General features: G+C 38.6%; 1 protein-coding gene across 1 annotated transcript in view; it reads right to left on the bottom strand.

Annotated features, from left to right (window-relative positions):
- Positions 1 to 7,280: 7,280 nt before the first annotated feature.
- Positions 7,281 to 22,505, bottom strand: part of MUC5AC (mucin 5AC, oligomeric mucus/gel-forming) — a 42,361-nt gene continuing 27,136 nt past the window's right edge. Inside the window, 19 exon segments of the mRNA XM_061380418.1 lie at positions 7,281 to 8,138; positions 8,651 to 8,756; positions 9,345 to 9,402; positions 10,179 to 10,307; positions 11,018 to 11,113; positions 11,225 to 11,347; positions 11,710 to 11,744; positions 11,935 to 12,039; positions 12,745 to 12,922; positions 14,417 to 14,448; positions 14,801 to 14,901; positions 15,206 to 15,275; positions 15,517 to 15,695; positions 16,665 to 16,863; positions 17,243 to 17,426; positions 19,171 to 19,421; positions 19,595 to 19,769; positions 20,630 to 20,853; positions 21,076 to 22,505. Coding sequence (XP_061236402.1) covers positions 7,946 to 8,138; positions 8,651 to 8,756; positions 9,345 to 9,402; positions 10,179 to 10,307; positions 11,018 to 11,113; positions 11,225 to 11,347; positions 11,710 to 11,744; positions 11,935 to 12,039; positions 12,745 to 12,922; positions 14,417 to 14,448; positions 14,801 to 14,901; positions 15,206 to 15,275; positions 15,517 to 15,695; positions 16,665 to 16,863; positions 17,243 to 17,426; positions 19,171 to 19,421; positions 19,595 to 19,769; positions 20,630 to 20,853; positions 21,076 to 22,505 — 3,868 coding nt within the window. The 3' untranslated portion in view covers positions 7,281 to 7,945.

Below are 22,505 nucleotides of genomic sequence, written 5' to 3'. Positions count from 1 at the left end.
GCTTAAGCTTCCTCAGGCCTCTCACAGCCTTGATGTATCTTTCAGGATTATACAGAGTTTATGTACCAATTATCCATTCTGCCGTGAGAACACTGTCTCCACATACAGGTAGCTGTAAAATGCAGTTACCTATGCAACTATACTGGACCAGGCAACCACAATCAACCAGCAAAACTTGCTAATAAGAGCTCTTGTAAAACGAGTTTTCAAAGAACCATGTGGGGCATAATGTGGCTTGTTTATTATTTAATGGCATTTGTGACTATAAATTATGTGTAAGAAATTGTTTTTAATGCATTGCATTAATTCTGCCTTTGATATAAGCTTTTAAAAAACACAGTCACCAGGACTGAAACAATTTGCTACTTGACAGCTTTATTATGGGCAGTTTCCGAATGCTTAGCTTGGCCATGTCACCAAATCAAATTAATCTCAAATCGCTTGAAGTGAACTGACAACTTGAAAAAAATACACCCACCTTTGGAAAGACAGCTCCTTCTTTCTTGTTGCATAAATGCAAAAAAAGATTATAATCCTAATCCTCTGCTTTGTTTTTCATTCCCAGCATACGAAGGCCTGATGATCATGTCATGTGTGCTAGAAAAATAACGGAATGACACCAGTGAGACCAGACAAGAATGAGCGAACCAAGACAGGAGAAAATCTCTGTCTCTATGGTAACTTTTGTCTATTTATTTCTAATCCTTGTATGTTGCTCAAATGTGCTCCTCAACTGAGTAAGTGAGCCCCCATCAGGGGTGGATGAACTGTAAAAAAAAGCCTCCAAACCATTTTCCTTTTTCCTGAAAGTCTCAGAGATTAGTCATAACATATATTTGTATTTTCCTGCAAGGTAAATTGAGATCCCAGTAATATCATGTCCACTGTAGTTAAGTCAGTGCAATGCTGACAGGTTTTTCTGTGTCTCTTGGAGCACAGGCTAGCTTTCATGGCCTTGTGGTTTAGGACTGCTGTTTTGTGTGAATTTCTGCTTTGTGGGTACAAAAATGGGTTTTTTGATGCTGAGGCAGAAAAGCTCATAAGCTTTGTGAGCTTCACAGAAGGAGAGCATACCTGAACTAATATTTTGGCCTGTACCTCTTGTATACTCTGAGCCTGGAGAGCTGAGAAGCGTTAGTATAGAATAGATCATGTGGTCTTTTAATCAGATTAAGTCTTCCTTGTGCCAGTAAGTGACTGATGATTTAAATCAATTTTATAGCACAATTGTGTCACGTGAGGACTTGTAGGAGTTTAAGTATAAACAAAGGTTTGCCCAGATTTTTGCAAAAATTCATCTCTGTATTTAATATATAAAGGCAATCTGTAAGATGAGTATTCCCATGAGGTACACTTTTTTACTGTGCTCCCCCTGCTGCCTGGCTTTTTTTGTGATCTCACAGAAGGCTCTTTTCCACTCTGTGATTCAGCAGTGACTGCTGGTTTTATGTAGATAAAACTGAGGCCTTGGTCACCCACCCACTGCTATTGGAAGGGCTTCTTTTCATGGGTGAGTTATTGCACTGGTGGAAAGACACATGTGAATCCATGTGATCTGACAGCTAAGTGAAGTTCATATGCTTTTTGGTGGGATTCCTCCTTTTCCCTGGAGCAGGGTGTTTCTCTTGCAGACAGTGACATAGAGGAATTCTTCAGGATAGAATTTAAGAGAATTTAAGATTTATTAAACTAAATAAAGCAATGATAAGCTAACAGGGTAAGGGGCTATTCTTTACTGATTTTGTGGATTTTCTGCTAGATGTGTCCTACTGGAAAGCTTGCTTCAGAGATGCCTTTTCTCCAGGACCTTCTGCTTGCTAGGGTGAAACAAAATTGCAGGCTGCTTTGTTATTTCTGGTTAGTAATTGCTCTGAGTGAAGGGAGCTGTGTGTGTGAAACCTCTGGTGCTCACCATTTCAGATTGAAGATAAAAAATAAATGGGTGGTAAAATTGTTGATGCGTTTGTCCTATATATACCTTTGCTGGTCTTTACACACACACACATAATTAAATATAGAATCTATAACAACATAATATACATTTACAGTAACTAACAAACTTTTATTTTTCTTTTATAAAAGCCCAGAATGTATTGGAAGTATGAGAATGGTTTAGATAGAAAAAAAATACTTCTGATAAATCTCAACTGAGCTTAAAAGATTTTATGGAAATACAGGTTATTAAAATCCTGTCTAGGATTACTGAGGGATGAATTGTATTGATCTCTGTTAGAGGTAAAGGCTTTTTACATGTCTGTTGGGTCAAATGTACTGTGACAATTTCAGTATTATGAATTTTATGCAACTGCACTTTGACATGAGACGTGATTCAGTATTGTTTTGAGTTATCTTCAGTCAACACATATTTAGTGCAATTACAATGCTCATTTCCTGTAAAATAGCAGATATCTGAATAATGGACCAGAATTTCCATTAGAAGGAGGTCATAGAGCACAAAAGCATTAGTAGTAGAGCAACTAATAGAACTGTATCAGGTAGAATAATCTCATTCTCCGAAATACAGAGCAACTACCAATTAATATGAATAAGAAAGTTAGTTCTGCTGTGGCAGGAGGTCATTCCATGGTGGTGTTTATTGCCTTTTCTGCAGATTCTATGAGCCTATGATTCTATGATTCTCTATCAACTACTGTTATATTTTAGCTGCCAGTTCTCATATTGTGCCTATGTTGCAGTTTGCAGGCATGTGCCTCAGTAAGCGTGACATTAAACCATGCGATAAAAACCTCCCTAGAGAACAGATAAAGTGGAGTTTTGACTGTCTCATTGCTGAGTGAGAGAGCAGAGTTCACATCTGGTATGTTCCAAAACTTAGGCTAGCTCCAAATTTACCTTAGAATCAGGCTCCCCTCAAATGCTTCTGGGGGGTTCTTTTGTACTCAGTGAAAGCCAGTAACAGCCACAGGAAGACTGGGGCAAGTGCAGAAGGAATGATTAATTTCAGGGTTGGCTTCTAGACTCATGCAGCTGTCTGCAGCATTTTGTGTGACTTAGTGCATGAGATATCTATCATTGTTCACATTTAATGGCTCCATTTTTGGCTGCCTGGACAGCCTTTGCTTTCTTATAACAGAGGCAAAAGTGGGAATTTATTTGCATGCATGGCTGTAACAGCATAACAGCAGGAGAGGAGGAGTTATCAGACAGAAAAATTTCTGTCTATTTAAAAGATTTTAACTATGTAATTAGTAACAACAATTACTGTAAAAGTACAAACATTTGCTGGTCCCTTACAACCACATTGTAGTTATAAGTAAGAGTTACAATGAATGCTGAAAAGAATCTAAGACTGAAGAGGAAGATACATTTTGAAATAGGAAGGAGCAAAAGAAAATTTCACAATCATGAGCACTGCATCATTTGCAAAAATACACTTTCTGTACATTTTTAATTGGTTTATTATAACATTAATAATGTTAAAATAGAACTAGTCTCTTGTTCTGTTCTACAACTGTTTTAATTTGTCTGGTTACAACAGAGCTGCTCTGAACAAAAACTGACTGAAGAGGAAGAAAGCTTCCTTCTTTTGAGTTGGGCTTTGTTATTATCAAGAGTAATTTCCAATCTGGAATGATCTTTTGTCAGCCCTGCTGCTGCATTGTCCCAAGTCTTTCTATAGATGTTTTAGAATGTGATGGGTCTTAAAAACTGTCTGTCATCCTTTAACAGTCCAAATGGATTACTTGAAGTGGACTCCTAGGCTGTAAATCTGAAATAATTTCAGGTTATACTTTATACATTACTGATGATTACAAAGAAGAGCTGAAGAGTGATTATTAGTGATTTCTTATTTACACTGTAGAGTTTTGAAATGCTGTATGAAAAAGAGAAAAACATAAGCTGCTCATGCAGTAGTTAGGCTATGTAATAGGAGTCCTAAGCGGGGAGCGAGTGTAGAAATGCCCAAGGAAGGACTGCTGACAGCCAATACTGAAATAAGACCAAAAACCTATGAATAATTTTTATACAGCTGGAATAATTTCTTTCCGAAGTGAATGATTTATCTACTACAATTTATCTGCGTTCCAAAGATGAGATAGAAAGAAAAAAATAAAGTGACATATAAGCAAGTCTTGGCATGTTATGTGGAATGGATGCCTGTAGAATCAAGAGTAAATTAAGAGCAAAGTTTATCTTAACGATTTGAAAGTTATTATGAGGTTCACTTCGAAGTTCCTTGAAAGAAACCCTTTTGACAGAAAACCCTTTCACAAAGGCTTAAGTGGGAGCCTAGAGCCCTCTAGTGTTAGCGTTAGTATAATAGACATTTATAATCTGCACTAGTATAGTTCAGCTTGACCTGCATAGTGTTCTGACTAGCGTCAATAAAGAACTACCACGGCAATTACTTTCTTCCAGCTAATTGTTTATTGACTTTATTATTTATCTACAGTTTAAAAAATTGATGATTTATTTTTAAGAGATATAACTGATATCATTCAGCCCAGTTTTTAGAAAGGCTTACTTTGGGGCCGTCACCCAGTCTGCATCAGCAATAAGATAGGTCCTATGTAAAGGAAAATTTAGGAAGCCTGTAAGGCTTGTCTACTACATCCACTGCAGCTGTCTGTTTTTCCATTTACTCTTTGCCTTGTTTCAGGGAGTCCCTGCAAGTCCTTCCACTAGCTCTTTCATGCCCAAAGCATGTTGTCCCCTCTTCTTTTGAATTGTGGATTTCTGTTTGCTCTTTCCCAGCACTGGGTCTGTATCTGTGGTACAGATCCTTCGTTCTCCAGGGCAGCGTCTCCAGTACATCCTCAGTTACAGGTTCTGTGTACCTCCATGTTTCCCTTCCTTGTTTCTCTGTCTCCCCATGCCAGGACCAAAGTCTGCCTATTCCTTTGCTTCTCCTCCTTCTTATGCCATCAGACTCTAGGTTGGTTTTGGCCTCTGCTGTTGCTGTCATTATCACCTCTCAGTCTTCCCATGTGCCACATATTATGCGTCTGTTATTCCCTTCTTCCCCATCATATTAGTTTTTTCTTCTTTCAGAGAGTTATATGAAGTGACTGCTGCCACAAACTTAATATGGGCAGAGTTTTCCAGGGAAGAGGGTTGCTGCTGGGATACTGAGATACAGGCTTTACATGGAAAAACAGCTAATGATCTTGAAGCAACATGGAGGTGATCTGTTATTTCAGTCAGAAAATACACCCCTATTGTTCCAGTCAGTCCTCAGAGATCAGAGGGGCTGAGCTTAATTTCTGATTATAACCAATTTGACATTATACATCCAGTCATGTTCAGCAAAGAACTTTCATGATTATGGATTCATGAATAGTGCTGTTCATTGAAGCAATAAGAATACAGATTCAGAATTGTCATTGGCAAATTCACTTACTGCATTGTTACTAAAATCCAAAGCTAGCAAGCGTTTACTTGAGCTCATATAGAAAAAACAGTTGATAATTCATTAAGCTTAGTCCCACCTGAGTATCATCCTATGTAGTCAAAGACAGAAACATTGCCAAAGGGAAATCCGTGCTCTGGGGAGGAGAGAGGAGCAAGCACATCAACTTGCCTGTAGAGTCATACTCTCATCCTCTACCACAGAGGGGCTGAAATGCCAAATTCATCCTTTTGAGAGAAGTGGAGATGAGACTGTAGTCAAATTACCTGCTGCTGCTGTCACAGGTGATGGGGGGTGCAGACACTTTCTCACTGTGATGCATTTTTTATATGTAAATGAGGGATAGTTTCAATTGCCTTCGGTCAGGCTGCTCAAGGGCCCTGGGTCTTGTGCAAGGGCAGAAAAGAACGGTGAATCACATCTCTCCCTCTTCCACCCGGCTGAGGTGGGAGCATTAAGAGCCCTCAGGCCTCCACCTGATAGCCTGATCACCCCCATCAGGATGTTGAAATGACCAAGATTTGTTAATTCCTTCACCACCGTATCTCACAACCTCAGGCCTCATTCCTACACTAGCATGCCTGGGAAGGCCAGAGAATCTGTCACTCACGAATCAGTCATGAATTCAGTAGTAGTGCTGCGCTGGGAAGCCTAGTGGAACAGAGCAGTATGCTATCTACCTGGGACCTCATTTGGAAGCAGAAGAGCCTATCAACAGAAAAAAGCAGACAGTGAGGTAATAACTCCTTAGGGAGTACTCTGCTCACCTCTGAGTGGGGAGGTACAGCAGCTGTTTTTGTTCTACGAAAGAAAAACAAGTGAGAAAGCAGCCTAAACTGTTACTGGGCACCTGCAGAAAGCCTATGTTGTTAACCTCTTATTCCCTATGCTGAACTGTCCAAACTGTAGGCTAGGAGAAAGGTCATCACCTTTAACTTTCTACTCTTCTCCCTACCGATTTGTAAATTTGTCATTTGTAAATGTCATTTGTAAATTGTGCAGAACATGTTGCTTGGTGTTATACAATCTACAGTCAGATCTGTGGTGGCTGGTTCAAAGTACAGTGTAAATAAAGATGGTTAGTAACCTGTCAAAACTTGTAGATCTATGATTGTGCAATTTCAGATTTGAGATTTGATGAATTTGAGATTTATGTATAAATAGGAGACTAACTGGTCTGGGATACTTTGGATAGTTTCTGTGTGTCAGGTAAAGAACTTTCAGAGCTACAATATATGTACAGGTTCAATGATGTGCTTGCTTACTGAAATCTTGCTAATTGATAGCATCTGAAGTGATGTGCTTGGAACACTTTCAGTATTTGTTTTTAAGTGCCTCTCATTACAAGCAATATCAAAGCCCTGTAGGGGGTGAGGTACCACAGTCTAGATTGACTTTTGACCTGGAGCTGTTGGGAAATGGCTGTAGTAGGATGTAGGGAAGCAAATGCTTTATGGGGCCATCAACTCTCATGGGAGGGATTCAGTGAAAAGTCAAAGAAGGCATGTAAAATGCTTAAAATTTATTAATCATTGTTACTTTTTCATAAGGAAAAAATATTTCAAAACAAAACAGAAGACAAAAATATGCCACACCCAGATAACATGAATAAGAAATGGAATATTATTAATTCTGAAAGTAATGACCCAATAAATCAATTATCCAAAAACAAAATAAATAGCAATGTTTCAACTTTTAAAAGCTTCCTAGGAAAGAATTTATTATTATTATTTATTATTATTATTATTTTACAAAACTCCTTCATATGCCCTGTTGGCAAAAAAATATATATGTATACTTCTGTAAACAGTTAATCAGAAACAAAAACATTCCATATTTTCATACAGTTACCATGATGATGGTGTTATGTAAACAAAGTGTAGGGTGCAGCAGCTTCTCATGATAAGAGTTCTTATGAGAATGTATAAGCAAATATGCCCATTATAAATTTTTCAAAATGTTAAAGTATATAGTTTTGGGAAGATATGGCTTCCTGCAGTCTAAGTTTTCTGTAATGCAAAAAGAAAACTACAGAAACAGAGAGGTACAGTTTTCCTTGGGTTGGTTTGTTTTCTGGACTTTAGCTTTTGATTTGTGTCAATGAACTGGAATGAAAGTGTCATTATAAAGGTCAGCCTACATTAATGGACATATTAGATATTGTCAAGTGTCCATGTTATGCCGCCACAGGCAAGCTTCAAGCCAGAAAAGAATGCTGTTCTCAGAACAGACTCGTGTAAGTGTAAATCCAGCTTTCAGTCTTACAGTACAGCACTTCTGAGAAGACAAACAATCAGGAAATGTCAAAATGACCTTATGCAGTACCTCTCAAGGTGTAAAAGAAAACACATGAAAAACAATAGGAGATAAATTAGCAAAGAAAACTGAAATAATGTAGACAGTCATATTGAGTTTTTATGCAGAAAATATCATATGTTCATCCAAAATTTTAGCTGCTTTTAACACTTTTGTGTTTTTTCAGTTTTTCTTTTTTAGTCTTACATTCAACCCTTGTGTGATGACTTTTCTCTAGTTCTAATTTTGGACATTTGCTTGTTCCTGAGAGGTCTTTATCTAGTTTGTTGCCTGTTGGGTGCTGACTTGGGAAATGCACTCAGCGCTCACACAGCTGCATTTCTCCACATAGGTGTATGAGTGATCAAGGTAGGTTCCGTCACTGCATGTCAGAGTCACTTTTCTTTGGCTGGTCTTGATTTCTTGACAGCATGAGCATTTATGTTCCATCATATTTGCCTCTGGAGAATATCTGATTTGCAAAACCAGCAAAAGAGAAAGAATCAGAAATTATGTGAGAAATACCACTGCCCCTCCCACCCATTATTAAATATAACCAGAAGTTGTGTGGAACTATTGCTCAATATTACCATTCTTACAGTATTGTAGTGACATATAAGTTGCTCCTCACTGTAAATATATATGGATTTAGCTCTTCCTTAAGGCCCAGAAAAAGTAAATGAATTAATCCAGATTACACAGAAAGATAGTACAAAATGAGAGAATAACAAATAACCTCACTTTTATATGGGGAAAATCAAAACTCAGGTCTCTTCACTATGACACTGAAGAAGCTGTTCAAACACTGTAAGTCTTGAGGTAATTAAGCTAGTACAACATCAAGTCTGTTAAAAATTCTTATTAGCACAATGGAAACAGCTGATTACTGGGTAGATGTTGAACATACTACCTGTGGTTTTCTTTATGTAACTAGTGTAAAGAGTAGAAAATAAGAGACCACAATTATGTTTTTATACCACTTACCGTGAGTAAGCATCACAGCTTCCTTCACAGTATGCCACCTCAACTGGTGCAGGAGATACACATCCATGATATTTGATTACCGTAGTAGTATTGTGCTTTATACAACCTGAGGTTGTCACAAACCAAGGTAAAATAGGTTAAAGTACATGTGCATATAAATAGTTATTTGTGTATGGCAGACAGCTTTTAGCAGAAAACTAGATGTACTAGAGGTAGATCTACTAGAGGTAGATGGAGCTAAAATAGGAAATAAGAGCACAGTGCAGGTCTTAATGACTTGCTGCTTGTATTATCAATGAGTGAAAAATTCCCTTTCGCTTATGCAGCTTTGGTGCAAGATACAGAAATAAAAAGCAGCACTATGGCAACTGCTCAATGCACACACACCTCCCAGAATTGGCTTTTCTTTCTTCCTTAAAGAGAGTGTATCTATGAAAGTTGGAGAATAGTTATAGTCCTCTCATTCCAATGAAAAGGCTAACACTTGACAGTAGGGGATGGGATAGTTCACCACAACCATGTTTTTCAAGGCCCTAAAGTGAATGCTGGATTCCCTTTTTTTTTCCTTTCTCCGCCCAGTGGGGGGCAGTGGTCCTAAACTAGGTCTGTTCACCTCTTCATTCAAGATGGACTAATATACCTAATAAGACACATATTAACATTACTTACTTTTAACAAAAGGGTCATTACTTACTCTTTAGTTTTACTTGGCATTCTTTACAGCAGCCATCATCAGATAGTTTAATGTCATCCTTGAGTAGGAAAACAGAAGAAGATGCTCAAGTTTCATATCTATGTACTAAAGCAGTGACTTCTCTTGGTTCCTAAGTTTCTCTAGCACCAGAATCTAATTTCAACAAGACTAAATATTAAGGGCACGTAATTACTTCAATATTAATATTATTCAATATTAATAAGAGTTCTTTGAAAGCTGACATTGAGGGGAACCAGAACTGCTTTGCTGTTGTCAGAGTTGGGTTGCTGAGCAGTAGAATTTCAGAAATGCAAGTTGTAGCACATGTGGGATATTTTGAGTGATCCAAGTCATACAGATGATTATGTCAGACAGAGTAATGCAATTAATGAAATAACTGATTACCCAGATGTGTGGGGCTGGTTCTAATCTGCCCTGAGGTGTATTAAGTCAAATGATGTGAACGGAAATCGTTTATTTTCCTTCACCTTTGCTCTCAGTAAATGAATTCTAAGAAATAATTTACAATCGTAAATAATTTAGGAATAAAAATCTCATGATTTTTCAATAAGATTTTTGCTTCTAGGTCACCTGACACATTTAGGAATCCAAGACACTATGCTGTACCTAGTCCTTGGTAAGGATTGATATATATCACCCATTGTAATTCTAATTTGCTTTTCTGAAATGAAATTTGATGGGGACCAGATTCAGGGTGGTTGAAATTAGAGCTACATCCTGTGTGATGCATCTGCTAGGTATTTTCCTTGGGCATCATGATGCTTCTATCGCTGCAACCTTTTCAAACATGAGAACTAGTAGAAGACAACTTACTGGATCACAGTCATCAGGGTTAAAGGGAGGACAGCTTTTCTGTAAGACAACTTGAATGAACTGGTCATCATTTTTTTCACATGTGTAAGTTGTACAGTTATCAACAGGTGGGTTCCAGAGTTCTCCAACCTGAAAGCAGTTAAAAATTACTGAATAATTCTTCCAGTGTCTTATCATTGCTGCTTACTGCAGTTTTTATTATTCAGAAAAATTTCCTTGGATTTCAGTTGATAGCTACTTGTCATATGCTACTCTGAGTCTTTTTCATTAACCATGTGAAAAGGTTGTATTTTATGTGTATATGGACATGCTTTTTGTGTGAATAGGATAAATATGTGGACTCATTTGCAAAGAATAACTTGTGTGTCAGTGGTTTTGTCGTCAGAATTTATGGGTATGTTCATTCAGATACATGGCAGAATTTCTGCTGACTTCAGTGACTCCTCCTGTCCTAAATCTCTAAGCTATCTTGAAATTGACTGTCTGGAGCAGAAAACTGTCTGCTCACATAAAATTATCCTTTGAGCAAAATGGATGCTGTATTTTCAGAGATGAAGGCAAATAAAGGCCCATTGCTTTCACCTGTATATTTTTCTGTGTTGATTTCTGAAAGTCATTGTTAAATATCACAGTTGCTTCCAGAAGTCTGTGTTAGAGCTGGAGTTACATGGCTCAGAGTACTTGTTCAAGCTGTGTGAGGCAGTCTGTTGCTTGCCTGAATAACCATTTGTCTAACATGAGGAAAGATTCAGCAAATAAATGTGACTAAAAGACAAGGAGAGGAAAGAGTGAAAGACTACCAGAGTTCACCAAAATTGAACTAAACCAGGGGTAGTTACCTGGAGCACGCGTGTGATGTCTCCTACAGTCACTATACAAGCTGCTGCCTTGCACATGCCACAGCACTCTCCAGGTTTCTTTGTATACTTATAACCCTGTTTTGAAAGAAATAGAAAGGAAATGACATAGAGTAAGGGCACTGACCTTAACTGATGGATATTTGAGCTGCATGGGGTAGGAATTACTGATAGCAAAAGAGCACTCACCACTGGGCAGTATGTGTCACAGATAACTGGCTTGCACTTAACAATAGGCTGGTAGGGGCTTGAGTGGGAGGATTCAGAGCAGGTGCATTCTTCACAGGAGCCTGATGGAATGACAGCTCCAGGCTGGGGGAAGTTAGAAAAACAGTTATTTTTAGTCAGTAAAACCAAGTTACTTTGTGTATGTACATCACAGACAATACAAAGATGAACTTACTGTTAAATACAATTTGGTTATTTTATTTGAGCAGAGTTTCTGTTGTTAGCAATACCAATTTTGGAATTAAATTCTGCTAATGTAGAAACGAGAGCAAAAAAGGCTTTTGCTTGTAGGGAGGGTGTTGATATCCTGACCTTGATTAAATTATTAATGATGTTTTATCTCAGGCCTTTCTGCAAAATAAGGTTCACGTTAAGAGTCTCAAAAACATTGCATTGTGAACCTATGTGAATATGTATTAATGTACTGAGTTACTCTGTGTACTTACTGCATAGTAGGTTTCATTGACTACGCAGCCATGTCCTGTAAAGAAGGAGGAAAGATGGTGTCATAGAAGTGTAAGTTTTAGGAAAAGAAGTATGTGAAAAACCTGCTACTTTGTTGGCCCAATATGGAGACACAGATAATTTGCATATTTTGCAATTTTCTTGTATTCATCAACTTAGAAAAATTTAGCTGTGAATAGCACATGAAGAAGGTGCATAGTACTTACTACATTCAAAGGTAGGACAGCATTTTCCAGGCTGCATTATTGTGACAACTTCCTGTCCCTCTAAGCACTGGTGTGTGACCTCAGGGCAGAGGCTAGTGTTGCAGTCTGTTTAATGTAAGACAGTATAGAAAATAATGAACTCAGAATTTTTAAACAAAAGTAATTCTGTTTTTCATGAACTTCAGAAGTTGTCCTATGGAGCAAATGTGGTGTGTTTACACAAGCTAGTTTAATGACTAAGTTGGTGTATTTGCCCAGCTATTTTAAACTGAATGGGCATTTGCATAACATTTGTAAAACAAAGCATTGTCTAACAATGATAAAGTGATGATTCCTAGGAAGAGGTATTTCCAAAGAGAAATTTGTATCAGTTGGCAAATCTGATGGATCTCAAAGATTAAGGAACTTTCTTGAGCAATTTTTAAATGATCAAGACTTTTTGATTTTTTTATATTTTTTTATACTGGTATTTGAAGCAGAAAATGCTTTAAATAGCTTTTGAATATTATTTTTTTTTCAGGTGGTAGCAGCTTTAAAAGTTTCCAGTGTTGAATAATAGAAGATTTCCAGTTACTTTTCTGTGTCTAACTATGGACAATCTTTTCATCTTTATATTTGTCCTCTTCAGGCATCTAGTAAATGCTCTGCAAGAAGGTACTTAAGGTACTTACAAATGGGATGAGGGAGAAAAGCATTATGAAAACAATAGAGAGTATTAAAAAAATGAGAAATTATTGCTGTAGTTGCCCAAAATTATATTACCCATGCCTAAAAATATATATTCCCCATGATAAAGAACTAAACACTTACAGCACTCAGTCCTGGTACAGCATGGGTCTTCTGGTATCTGTGTCTGAACAGGCATATAACCTGGTTCATCACAAAATACTTGCTGTGTCAGGGAGCACTTGTGTTTTTTACAGTGTACTTTAAGAGTGTATTTGTCACAGATGCATTCCTGACAGTTTTTCATCCATTTTTCTCCTGGCTATATAAAAAAGGAAAAAACAAAACAAAACAAAACAAAACAAACAAAACAAAAACAAAACAAAACAAAAAAAAACCAACCCAAACACCAAACAAACAAAAAAAAAAAAAAAGGAAGAAAAAGTTATATAAAAATTCAAACCAAAATTTTGCTTCTTGTTAACTTATTCATGGGTACAGTCATACCTGGTTACATCAACCTTTTCATCTTCCTAGTATATTTAGATTTTATAAAAAACCTTCAAACTGAAGCTAAGGAGGGAATTACTGGAAGCCACTGAAGGTTTTGAGTATGTTTACACATCTGTCATTTTCTATTTGTTAGTAGCGTTAGTATGAGGGATATAAAAGGTCTAAAGGAGAAGTGATTGAGCTTTGTATGCATTTTTTAATAAGAAATTATCATACGACATACTCATTTACACATTGTGTTACAGAGAGAAATTCCTATAACTTGTGTGCAGCTGAGGAATTTATAATATAGACTATCAACATTATCAAGCAACAGGTAAACTTTGCTATATATATGTCCATTCATACCTAGTAACTCTAGGTAGCCAAACTTGTGGAAACAAAAGCAGCGCATATGCCAAAGTTCCACTACTACCATCTAGTGGTTTGATTTTTTTTCTCTTTGCCTTTTTTTTAAATTATTTAATCTTTAATTATGTGAGGTGGATTATTGAAAGAGTATCCCCTAACTTACTGTTAGTTTTTCTTAGGGAATAATGTGGTTTCTGCTCTGGCACTCTGTCCTGGTTTTGGCTGGGATAGAGTTAATTTTCTTCCTACTAGCTGGTGCTGTGCTGTGTTCCGGCTTTAGCATTGAGAACAATGGTGATAACACACCCATGTTTTAGTTGTTGCTAAGTAGCACCTACCCTGATCAAGGACTTTTCTGTCTCTTGTGCTCTGCCAGTGAGGAGGGCCATGAAAAGCCATGAGGGAGCAGAGACAGGACATCTGACCCAAACTAGCCGCAGCAGTATTCCATACCACAGCATGTCATCCCCAGTATATAAACTGGGAGAGATATCAGTAAGGGGAGATCCCTGCTCAGGTCAGGCTGGATATTGGTTGGCGGGTGGTGAGCAATTGTATTGTGCATCACTTGTGTTTATTCTTTTCCTTTCTCCTTTTAGGTTTATATTCTCTCCCCTTGTGATTTCCCATATCATTATTATTAGGAGTAGTAGTAGTAGTATTATATCGTACTTTAGTTATTAAACGGTTCTTATCTCAACCCATGGGGTCTACATTCTTTTTATTCTCCTCCCCATCCCAACATGGGTGTGAGCGAGTGGCTGTGTGGTACTTAGCTTCCAGCTGGGTTTAAACCACGACACACTCCCAATTATTTTTAAGACTAAATGGGAACAAACATTTGAACAAACCCTAAAATTTTCCCCAGCCTAAGCAAAACTTCATGAAATGCTAAATATCCTTTTGCTTTATTTGTCTGTGCTTTATAAGCCACATTGATTGTGATACTTACCCATCTCGATACTCCATTTGGTTCCCTGCAAGCTGGAGAAAAAAAAAAAAAAGGAATGAAGATATACACCACTGAAAACTGACATAAAAGAGTAAATTTGTGCGGTTTCAAATAGAAATACTGTGAAGATAAAACTAACAATAAAATTAATATGCAGACTTCTTCTTCTGAAATGTAGAATTCTACCTTCTTGGTAGGCCTCATGTAAAGAAGGAAAAAAGAAAAAAGGGTAATATTATCATTCAATTTTTAGATGAGGAGGTTAAAGGAGCTTCAGGTAGTTGATTGACCCATGATCTGACTATGTAGAAGATGGCAGTAGAACACAGACCACCTGGCTATCAATCTGGATCTCTATTCCCCAGACTAGCTACAGACACTTACAGCATTCAGAGACACAGATGTTGCTATCTTCACTCATGAGTGTCTTTCCTTCAGGACAGAAACATCCTTCAGTTACTCCATAGCCAGGAAGGTCAACAAAGCTAGAATGTGAGGAATGTGTATATTTGAGTACAATATTTTTGCACTGAAGGAGGAGAGAGAGCAGCACACGTAAAAGGTTGACATGTTAAATAAAAGGGAGGCAAAAAATTTACATTTTCTGCAGCTCAGCAAGAAGTGCATATTCATAGAGCTAACATATTTTTATATCTTGGAAAAAATATCCAAAGTCACAAGACATTTCATTATGAAGTAACTAAATTTCCTAAGGAAAGTAGATAAATAAAAATAGGGGAAAAAAACACCCAGAACAACCTTAAACAATTTTTTTTTGCCTTTCCATACCTTGGATCACAGGTAGCAGGATTAATGGGTCCACATGGCTTGTATACCAAGCTTGATGGACAGTTGTATGCTGTATGAAAAAAGAATAAAAAAGATCAAAACTTGACAGTGTATGCATTTTCGAATGTTTGAAAAATGCATGAAAAATTATTACAGCTTTGCCTTCTTCTATGCACCTCCTGTGAGTAAGGATGTCACTGTAATTTTTTAGGCAGTAGTCAAGTGTTAGGTGTAAGATGTGTTTACTGAATAAAACACTTAAGTACTGCCATTTCTCACACACACACGTTCTTGAGTTCTGCAATACTTACAGCATGTATTGTTGGTCTTTCCTCTCCAGTCAATGCAGACACCTCTAGCAGCGCACTCTGTAGCGTATATCTCCAAACTGGAGCACTGCACGGATTCATCAGCTATACGACATCCATCAAAAACACAGCCTTTGAAAAATGGTTCTGGTGGTATTACAGCATGGCATTCTGCAAAAGTCCTGCAGACAGAAAAGAGACCAACCCCCTTATATAAAATATATATAAAATCTGGTGTCAGAGAGCACTTTCCAGATGTAATGGCACATGACTCTCTGCTTCAAGAAGTAATGCATTGCAAGAAACAAGACCCTACAATGCCCAGTAATCTGGGAGATAGATTTAGAACATCAAAGGTTTGAAAATTTGAAGCTCCTTTTTTTGTTTTTCCTAAAGAGGCTAATGGTCATAGTGTTTCTGTGTGTGTGTACGGATCTTTTCATCAGTCTGACATGAGAAATTACATGAAAATGCAACTGCATCATATTGAGGGAAAAGGGATGATAAAAGCAGCTGAGAGAATAATCTAACAAGAATATCTTGAAACTTGGACACTACAGCAAGCATTTGTAAAAGGGCCTATATAAGTAACCCAGCTGAAAAAAAAAGCTTTCTTCAGAGCTCACATAAAAAATAGGGTGGGAAGCAACCCTTTGTGCTTTTGGGGCTCCAGGTTTTACATTAAATGTAGAAATAATGATGGAAGCTTTTTGGCTGGGATATCTCTGTCTGCTCTATTAACTTGCATGGTAACCAGATTCTTTACGGATTTTATTGAAGGCCCACTTCAAATTTAGTGTTCAGTCTTTACTTAATAGTATAACTAGAGTGAACGAACATAACCTGGAGAGCAGGGGGGGGGAGGAAGGAAGGAAGATAGCATATATCTGTGTAGTTGCAACCCAGAAAGCATGGATTTAGTGCTGGCTGCATCCCTGATTTTCTGACTTTACCTCTCCCTGCTCAGTTATCTTTGTCATGGAAGTCATCAAAAAAGAGGAGTTTCTTTGCAAAGGCCTTTTACTATATATATCCTGTCATTTAGCTGACATTTTCAGCTTTTTTCACATACTAGGGCTATAGTTCTTACTCTTCCTGTAAGATACTGTATTTTATCTAGAAAGAGTAAATTCATTCAGATTTTTTCTTACTTGCTCCAGATAAGGTTGCAAAGAGAAGGTATTCCACAGTGAGGCTTTGGTGGAGGTGTAGTTACAACTGGTGGTATTGGTACTCCATGGCATGACTTGTTGTTATCAACAATCCAGTGATGAGCCATTTGGGGACAGGAGGAAATGATCTTACCATTTGGTAAGCGGCATTCATCTGCTTTATTGTTTGTACATGTTCCTGTAAGACATAAGCTATGTAAGTCTCATAAACAACATCAAACATGCACAGTGCATTATTGTGCTGATACCATGTTTAGAAATGATGTGTTCATGAAGTGTAAAAGGTGGCTTGCTTTGTAGGGATTGCTTTCTTTACAGTTATATGAGCTTTAATTTAGGTTAGGAAAAACCAAACCAACCTAAAACCCCAGCCCCAAAGAAAAAGAAAACAGGTTGATGAAATACTGAACTTTTGATCCTGTAGAAGAGAAAGACTTTTTATTTCCATTTTACTGCCATACTTCTGCCAATCATGAGACCGCATAGCCAGAGTGGGTGAGAATAATCATGGTAGGGTGGGGAAATAGTTCCACCTCAAGTTAGTGCATCTCTCTTACCACACTGTCCTTCGGTGTTGTTGCCAAATTTGCTGTATGGGAGTTTCACAGAGAAAATCATCCCACTAAAGGTGATGGTTGCACCAATCTCTGGTATTTCAACAATCATGTTGATGCCAAGTGTTGAGAAAGAAATGCCATCTTTTTTGAAACCTGGTTTGACAATCTTGTGGTTGAAGTACATCTGAATGCAGGGTTAAAAAAAAAACACACCACAACTTCAGAGTAAGCACTGCTTCTGCCTGATTGTTTTAACTAATGTATTTTCTCATTTCATCTTCATACATAACTCCATATTGTTGTGCATCACATCCAATGCCCATTACCATCACAATAATAGCATATATATGCATTGATATTTCAGCTTGTATAGTTATATAGCTAGAGTATGGTAATAATCTAAGTGGCCTCTGTGTACTCTGTTTGTGTAGATTGTGTGCTAATGCACAGCATTCTAAATCCAAGTACTTTCTTTGTATCTCTCATAGTTTTGTGTACTGTAAACGTTTTTCATATGAAAATGAGTGGTAGTTTTCTTTAACTACATAAATATTTCTGCCATTATTATGGAATAACTTTGGAGCAGAATCACACTGTCCCTATACTACTTGTTGTTAGGCACTGGAAAAGTTATCTGAATTCAAAATTAAGTAGTATGTTCCTGGTGCCAGTTTTATGTAGTAGTTATATTTATTTGTTAATCTAAACTGTTCCATTTGCAGCCTGTATCTTATATGAGCTGATGGACTTGGATATATTTGCCTGATAACTTTTTGTCAGGAGTTATTCTGCAATTTTTTTCTCATTGAATTGGGATAAAGTAAGAATTAAAATTGCCAGTTACTTTTTTCTTTCACAAGGAATCACTGGACTAATTGTTTCAGCATGCCTTTCTGACTGTAGGTAAGGAGAATGTGGGATGGCTCTGTAGAGGAAGAGTGCATATTGAGACAGACTTTCCCTCCCACCTCTTTGTGTTTTCTAACTGATTAGTAAATTCCCCAGTATAGGAGTGAGACTGACTTTTCATTTTCAATGGCTTGCCAGCACTACTTTAGAATCATGAAGGTGAAGTGACACTCCCAGTCACCCCTTTCCTTCAGCTACACTTCTCTTCCCAGCAGGGAATTGGAGGGCAAATCATGTCATAGCTCTGATGCCTGAAGTTCCCTATACAGAAGAAACAGTACCTAGTCATCCCACTGATAAGGGATGCAAACCTGTCTTCAGCATGAGAGGAAAATCACACTTGTGATTTGCATTCATTTCTTAATAATGTGTTTGTTTACATAGGTCAATGTCACAATATACTGGTTTTAATCAAACACAAATCAGGCACCCGTGTAAGCATTCTTCCTGACTTCTCTGTCAGCTGTATTAATCTGTTTCCTAGTGTTACTTATGTGTACATGTACATGCATATAAAAATTTCGTATCTGCGTAGCACTAAGTTGTTTCTGATAATTTTTTCCTTATGAACCTTTTTTTCTTAACGATACCTACAAAAAAATCAGGAGAGGGACTTTTACAAGGGCATGTAGTGTCATGACAAAGGGAAATGGTATTAAGCTGGCAGAGGGTTAATTTAGATTAGATATTAAGAAAACATTCTTCACTATGTGGGTGGTGAAACACTGGAACAGGATGCCCAGAGAAGCTGTGGATGCCCCATACCTGGCAGTGTTCAAGGTCAGTTTGAATGGGGCTTTGGGCAGCCAGGTCTGGTGAAAGGTGTCCCTACCCATGGCAGGGGAGTTGCAACTACATGACCTTTAAGGCCCCTACAACCCAGACTATTCTATGATACCCTCTACCCTCATCACCTCAATGATGCAATATTCTAACAGACTTTCAAATTAGAATCAGCAAGGCGTGTGGACCTTATTTCTTTTTTGCAGAAAATAGAGATATTAAAAAGTATATTTTACCACATTGGTCATCACACCATTCATGAGTTTACGGGTCAGCAGCACTTCTGCAGATTTATAGAAAATAATAATGGATTTAGGGCAGGAAAGTCCATCTTCTGAATCGCAGTAATAATTGTCAATGTAAACACGGAAGTTGTTGTATTTAGGCACAATCTGTTTCACCAGGACGTAAGTACAGTTTTCAAGGAAAGTATAGTAGGTTCCATCAAAAGTAATATAATGAGGATCACCCCATCCACTGCACACACCTGGTAGAGAGAACATATTTAGAAGATTAACATGAAAATTAATGTAGAAGAAAGAATATAGAAACTCAACTGAATATACTACAATTTAAGAGGAACCCTAAGAAGACAAAATGCCCATATAATCTGTTTGCTTTTTTCAAAAAAAGATTTTTCCTTTATCTACTGGTGCTTACATTGACATTCATAATGATAACAGCAGCCGTTTTCATCAGGTACCAGTATTGCTGGATATTTGTTTGCACAGGTAATTTCCTTTACAGGTGGGCAGTGCGTTGGAATTACTTCTACCTTGTTGTCTCCCTTACAGATGAGTTCTGTACAGTTGGATAATTTGTATCTTTGTCCAGGCTGCAAAATGACCAAAAATTGCTGTTAGGAATTTGCAAACATGTATGAACTCTACTCATATTTTTAATTTAGTGGTATATTGTTTCCAGTAACGGTGGTGTTGGAAAGGAATATAATTTGTGTTACTTTTCTTAAATTTGTGATATTAATGATTTGTAATGTTGACCAGAGGTATTCATAATTATGACAATGATACAGAGGATCAGAATGTGTTCTGGTTTCAAAATCTGAAGGAAAGACTAAAATTAAAATATTCGCTGATAGTACAAGTTCAGCAATATTCTACAAAATTTATTTATTTTAATGCTAAAGGAGATGGGAACACTAATTCCACATCGGGACCTTTTCTGAAGTCTAGGAAGATAGGTCTTAAGTTAAGGGAATTGATGCCCCTTATGTTAACTGATATTAGCTACGTAATTGTACTTCAGTATCAACACAGACCATCACTGTATAAAAAAAGTGTGTACAGAAATAGAGGGGAGAAGGAAGAAGAGAAACTAATACAAACCTCCACAGTAGCTTACATTATCCTATTTAGTGTTGAAACAAAATGTACAATAAAACTCCCTCTATTATTACAGAAAGACTTCTCATTTCTGCAACACAGTGCATCAGAAAGTGCTTTACTACTACAAAATTAATTATAAAAGATAATTGTAGCTTGCTTTCTCAGTGTGAAAAAAAAAATTACAAAGAAGGCACGTAAAATTTTATGTCATTTATATTGCTCACAACAAGAAATGCTTATCCTGGCAACCTGCACATTTAAAACTTAAAAACTACAAACTGTTATTTCTGGTATCCACTTAACATTGATTTTAATTCAGGAATCATAACATAGCACAGAAATAACATACTTGAAGGGGAGGGTAAGTAGCAGAAACACAACCAGGAAAAGGAAGTCTTCCAGAAGTTGTAGGCAGAGGAACTGTTGTTGTTACGGTAGACCATTCAGGAGAAGTAGTGGTTAGAGGAGGAGTAACGTTACAATCCACAGCGTGTCGTTTAACAGTGCATGTTGGACTACAGATGGCATAAAATCTACATCCATCACTATCAGTGCGGTTGTAAATCACTTCACCTAAATAGAAAATAAGGAAATGCAGTAAGACACACACACACACAAAAAAACAAACCACAAAAACCCAAAGATTAAAAAAAAGTACCGAAACTGAAAAACACAATAAAAAATGAAAACTAAAATTTCTGAATATATTAAAACGAAAAATTTCCTTGTAATTAAACAAAACCCCCCAATGTATAATAATATATATATTTACTGCTAAAAAATTATCAAACTAACCAGGTGAAAAAATGACACTGCCTATTTTGCAGAAACATGGTGTTGAGATAGCAGTAGAAGAAGTGCTGGTACAGCAAGATTCAGATGTGGCACTACTGGTAGTGAGGCTGGTGGTTGGGAAGGAGGTGCTGCTTGGGCAGTTGTAGTTCGGGGTGCAGCAGAGGACGCGGATCCTGTAGTTGAGGCACATCTTAGACTTGCCAGTCTGGTCTTCGTTCTTGCACACCAGTCCAAAGTGGACGTCGCACTGCACGACCTGTCCGACCTGCTGGATGGAGACCTCGGGGTAGTCCTCCGCCCGGCACTCGATATCCTTTGGCCGTTGACACACTTCCTTCCCGGCGGCGCGGATGCGCTGGTAGGTTTCGAAGTCTCCCTGGTTGGGCCCCGAGGAGGGGAAGTCGACGTCGAACCATTCGCTCCAGGAGCACACCTCGGGCTCACAGGCGGTAGTGGACGGGGTGGTGGAGGAGGTGACGCTGGGGTAGTAAATGGTAGGTGTTGGTGTGGGGCTGGTGGTGCTGGTGTAGGTTTGCGAAATGATTTCTGAAGAAGTGGGCTGCGTGGTAGAGGAGTGGAATGTGGAGGTGGAGGTCGTGACGCTGGAGGATGTCGGGGCGGTGCGGGTGCTGATGCTGGTAGGGCTGGTGGTTGGGAAGGAGGTGCTGCTTGGGCAGTTGTAGTTCGGGGTGCAGCAGAGGACGCGGATCCTGTAGTTGAGGCACATCTTAGACTTGCCAGTCTGGTCTTCGTTCTTGCACACCAGTCCAAAGTGGACGTCGCACTGCACGACCTGTCCGACCTGCTGGATGGAGACCTCGGGGTAGTCCTCCGCCCGGCACTCGATATCCTTTGGCCGTTGACACACTTCCTTCCCGGCGGCGCGGATGCGCTGGTAGGTTTCGAAGTCTCCCTGGTTGGGCCCCGAGGAGGGGAAGTCGACGTCGAACCATTCGCTCCAGGAGCACACCTCGGGCTCACAGGCGGTAGTGGACGGGGTGGTGGAGGAGGTGACGCTGGGGTAGTAAATGGTAGGTGTCGGTTTGGGGCTGGTGGTGCTGGTGTAGGTTTGCGAAATGATTTCTGAAGAAGTGGGCTGCGTGGTAGAGGAGTGGAATGTGGAGGTGGAGGTCGTGACGCTGGAGGATGTCGGGGCGGTGCGGGTGCTGATGCTGGTAGGGCTGGTGGTTGGGAAGGAGGTGCTGCTTGGGCAGTTGTAGTTCGGGGTGCAGCAGAGGACGCGGATCCTGTAGTTGAGGCACATCTTAGACTTGCCAGTCTGGTCTTCGTTCTTGCACACCAGTCCAAAGTGGACGTCGCACTGCACGACCTGTCCGACCTGCTGGATGGAGACCTCGGGGTAGTCCTCCGCCCGGCACTCGATATCCTTTGGCCGTTGACACACTTCCTTCCCGGCGGCGCGGATGCGT

Source organism: Neopsephotus bourkii, unplaced genomic scaffold (genome assembly GCF_033783945.1).
Source record: "Neopsephotus bourkii isolate Nb327-2 ecotype Australia unplaced genomic scaffold, CSIRO-AGI_Nbou_v1 NB_1792, whole genome shotgun sequence".
Taxonomy (NCBI): domain Eukaryota; kingdom Metazoa; phylum Chordata; class Aves; order Psittaciformes; family Psittacidae; genus Neopsephotus; species Neopsephotus bourkii.
The sequence above is the reverse complement of the archived record's forward strand: the minus strand, read 5'-3'. Positions and strand labels throughout refer to the sequence as shown.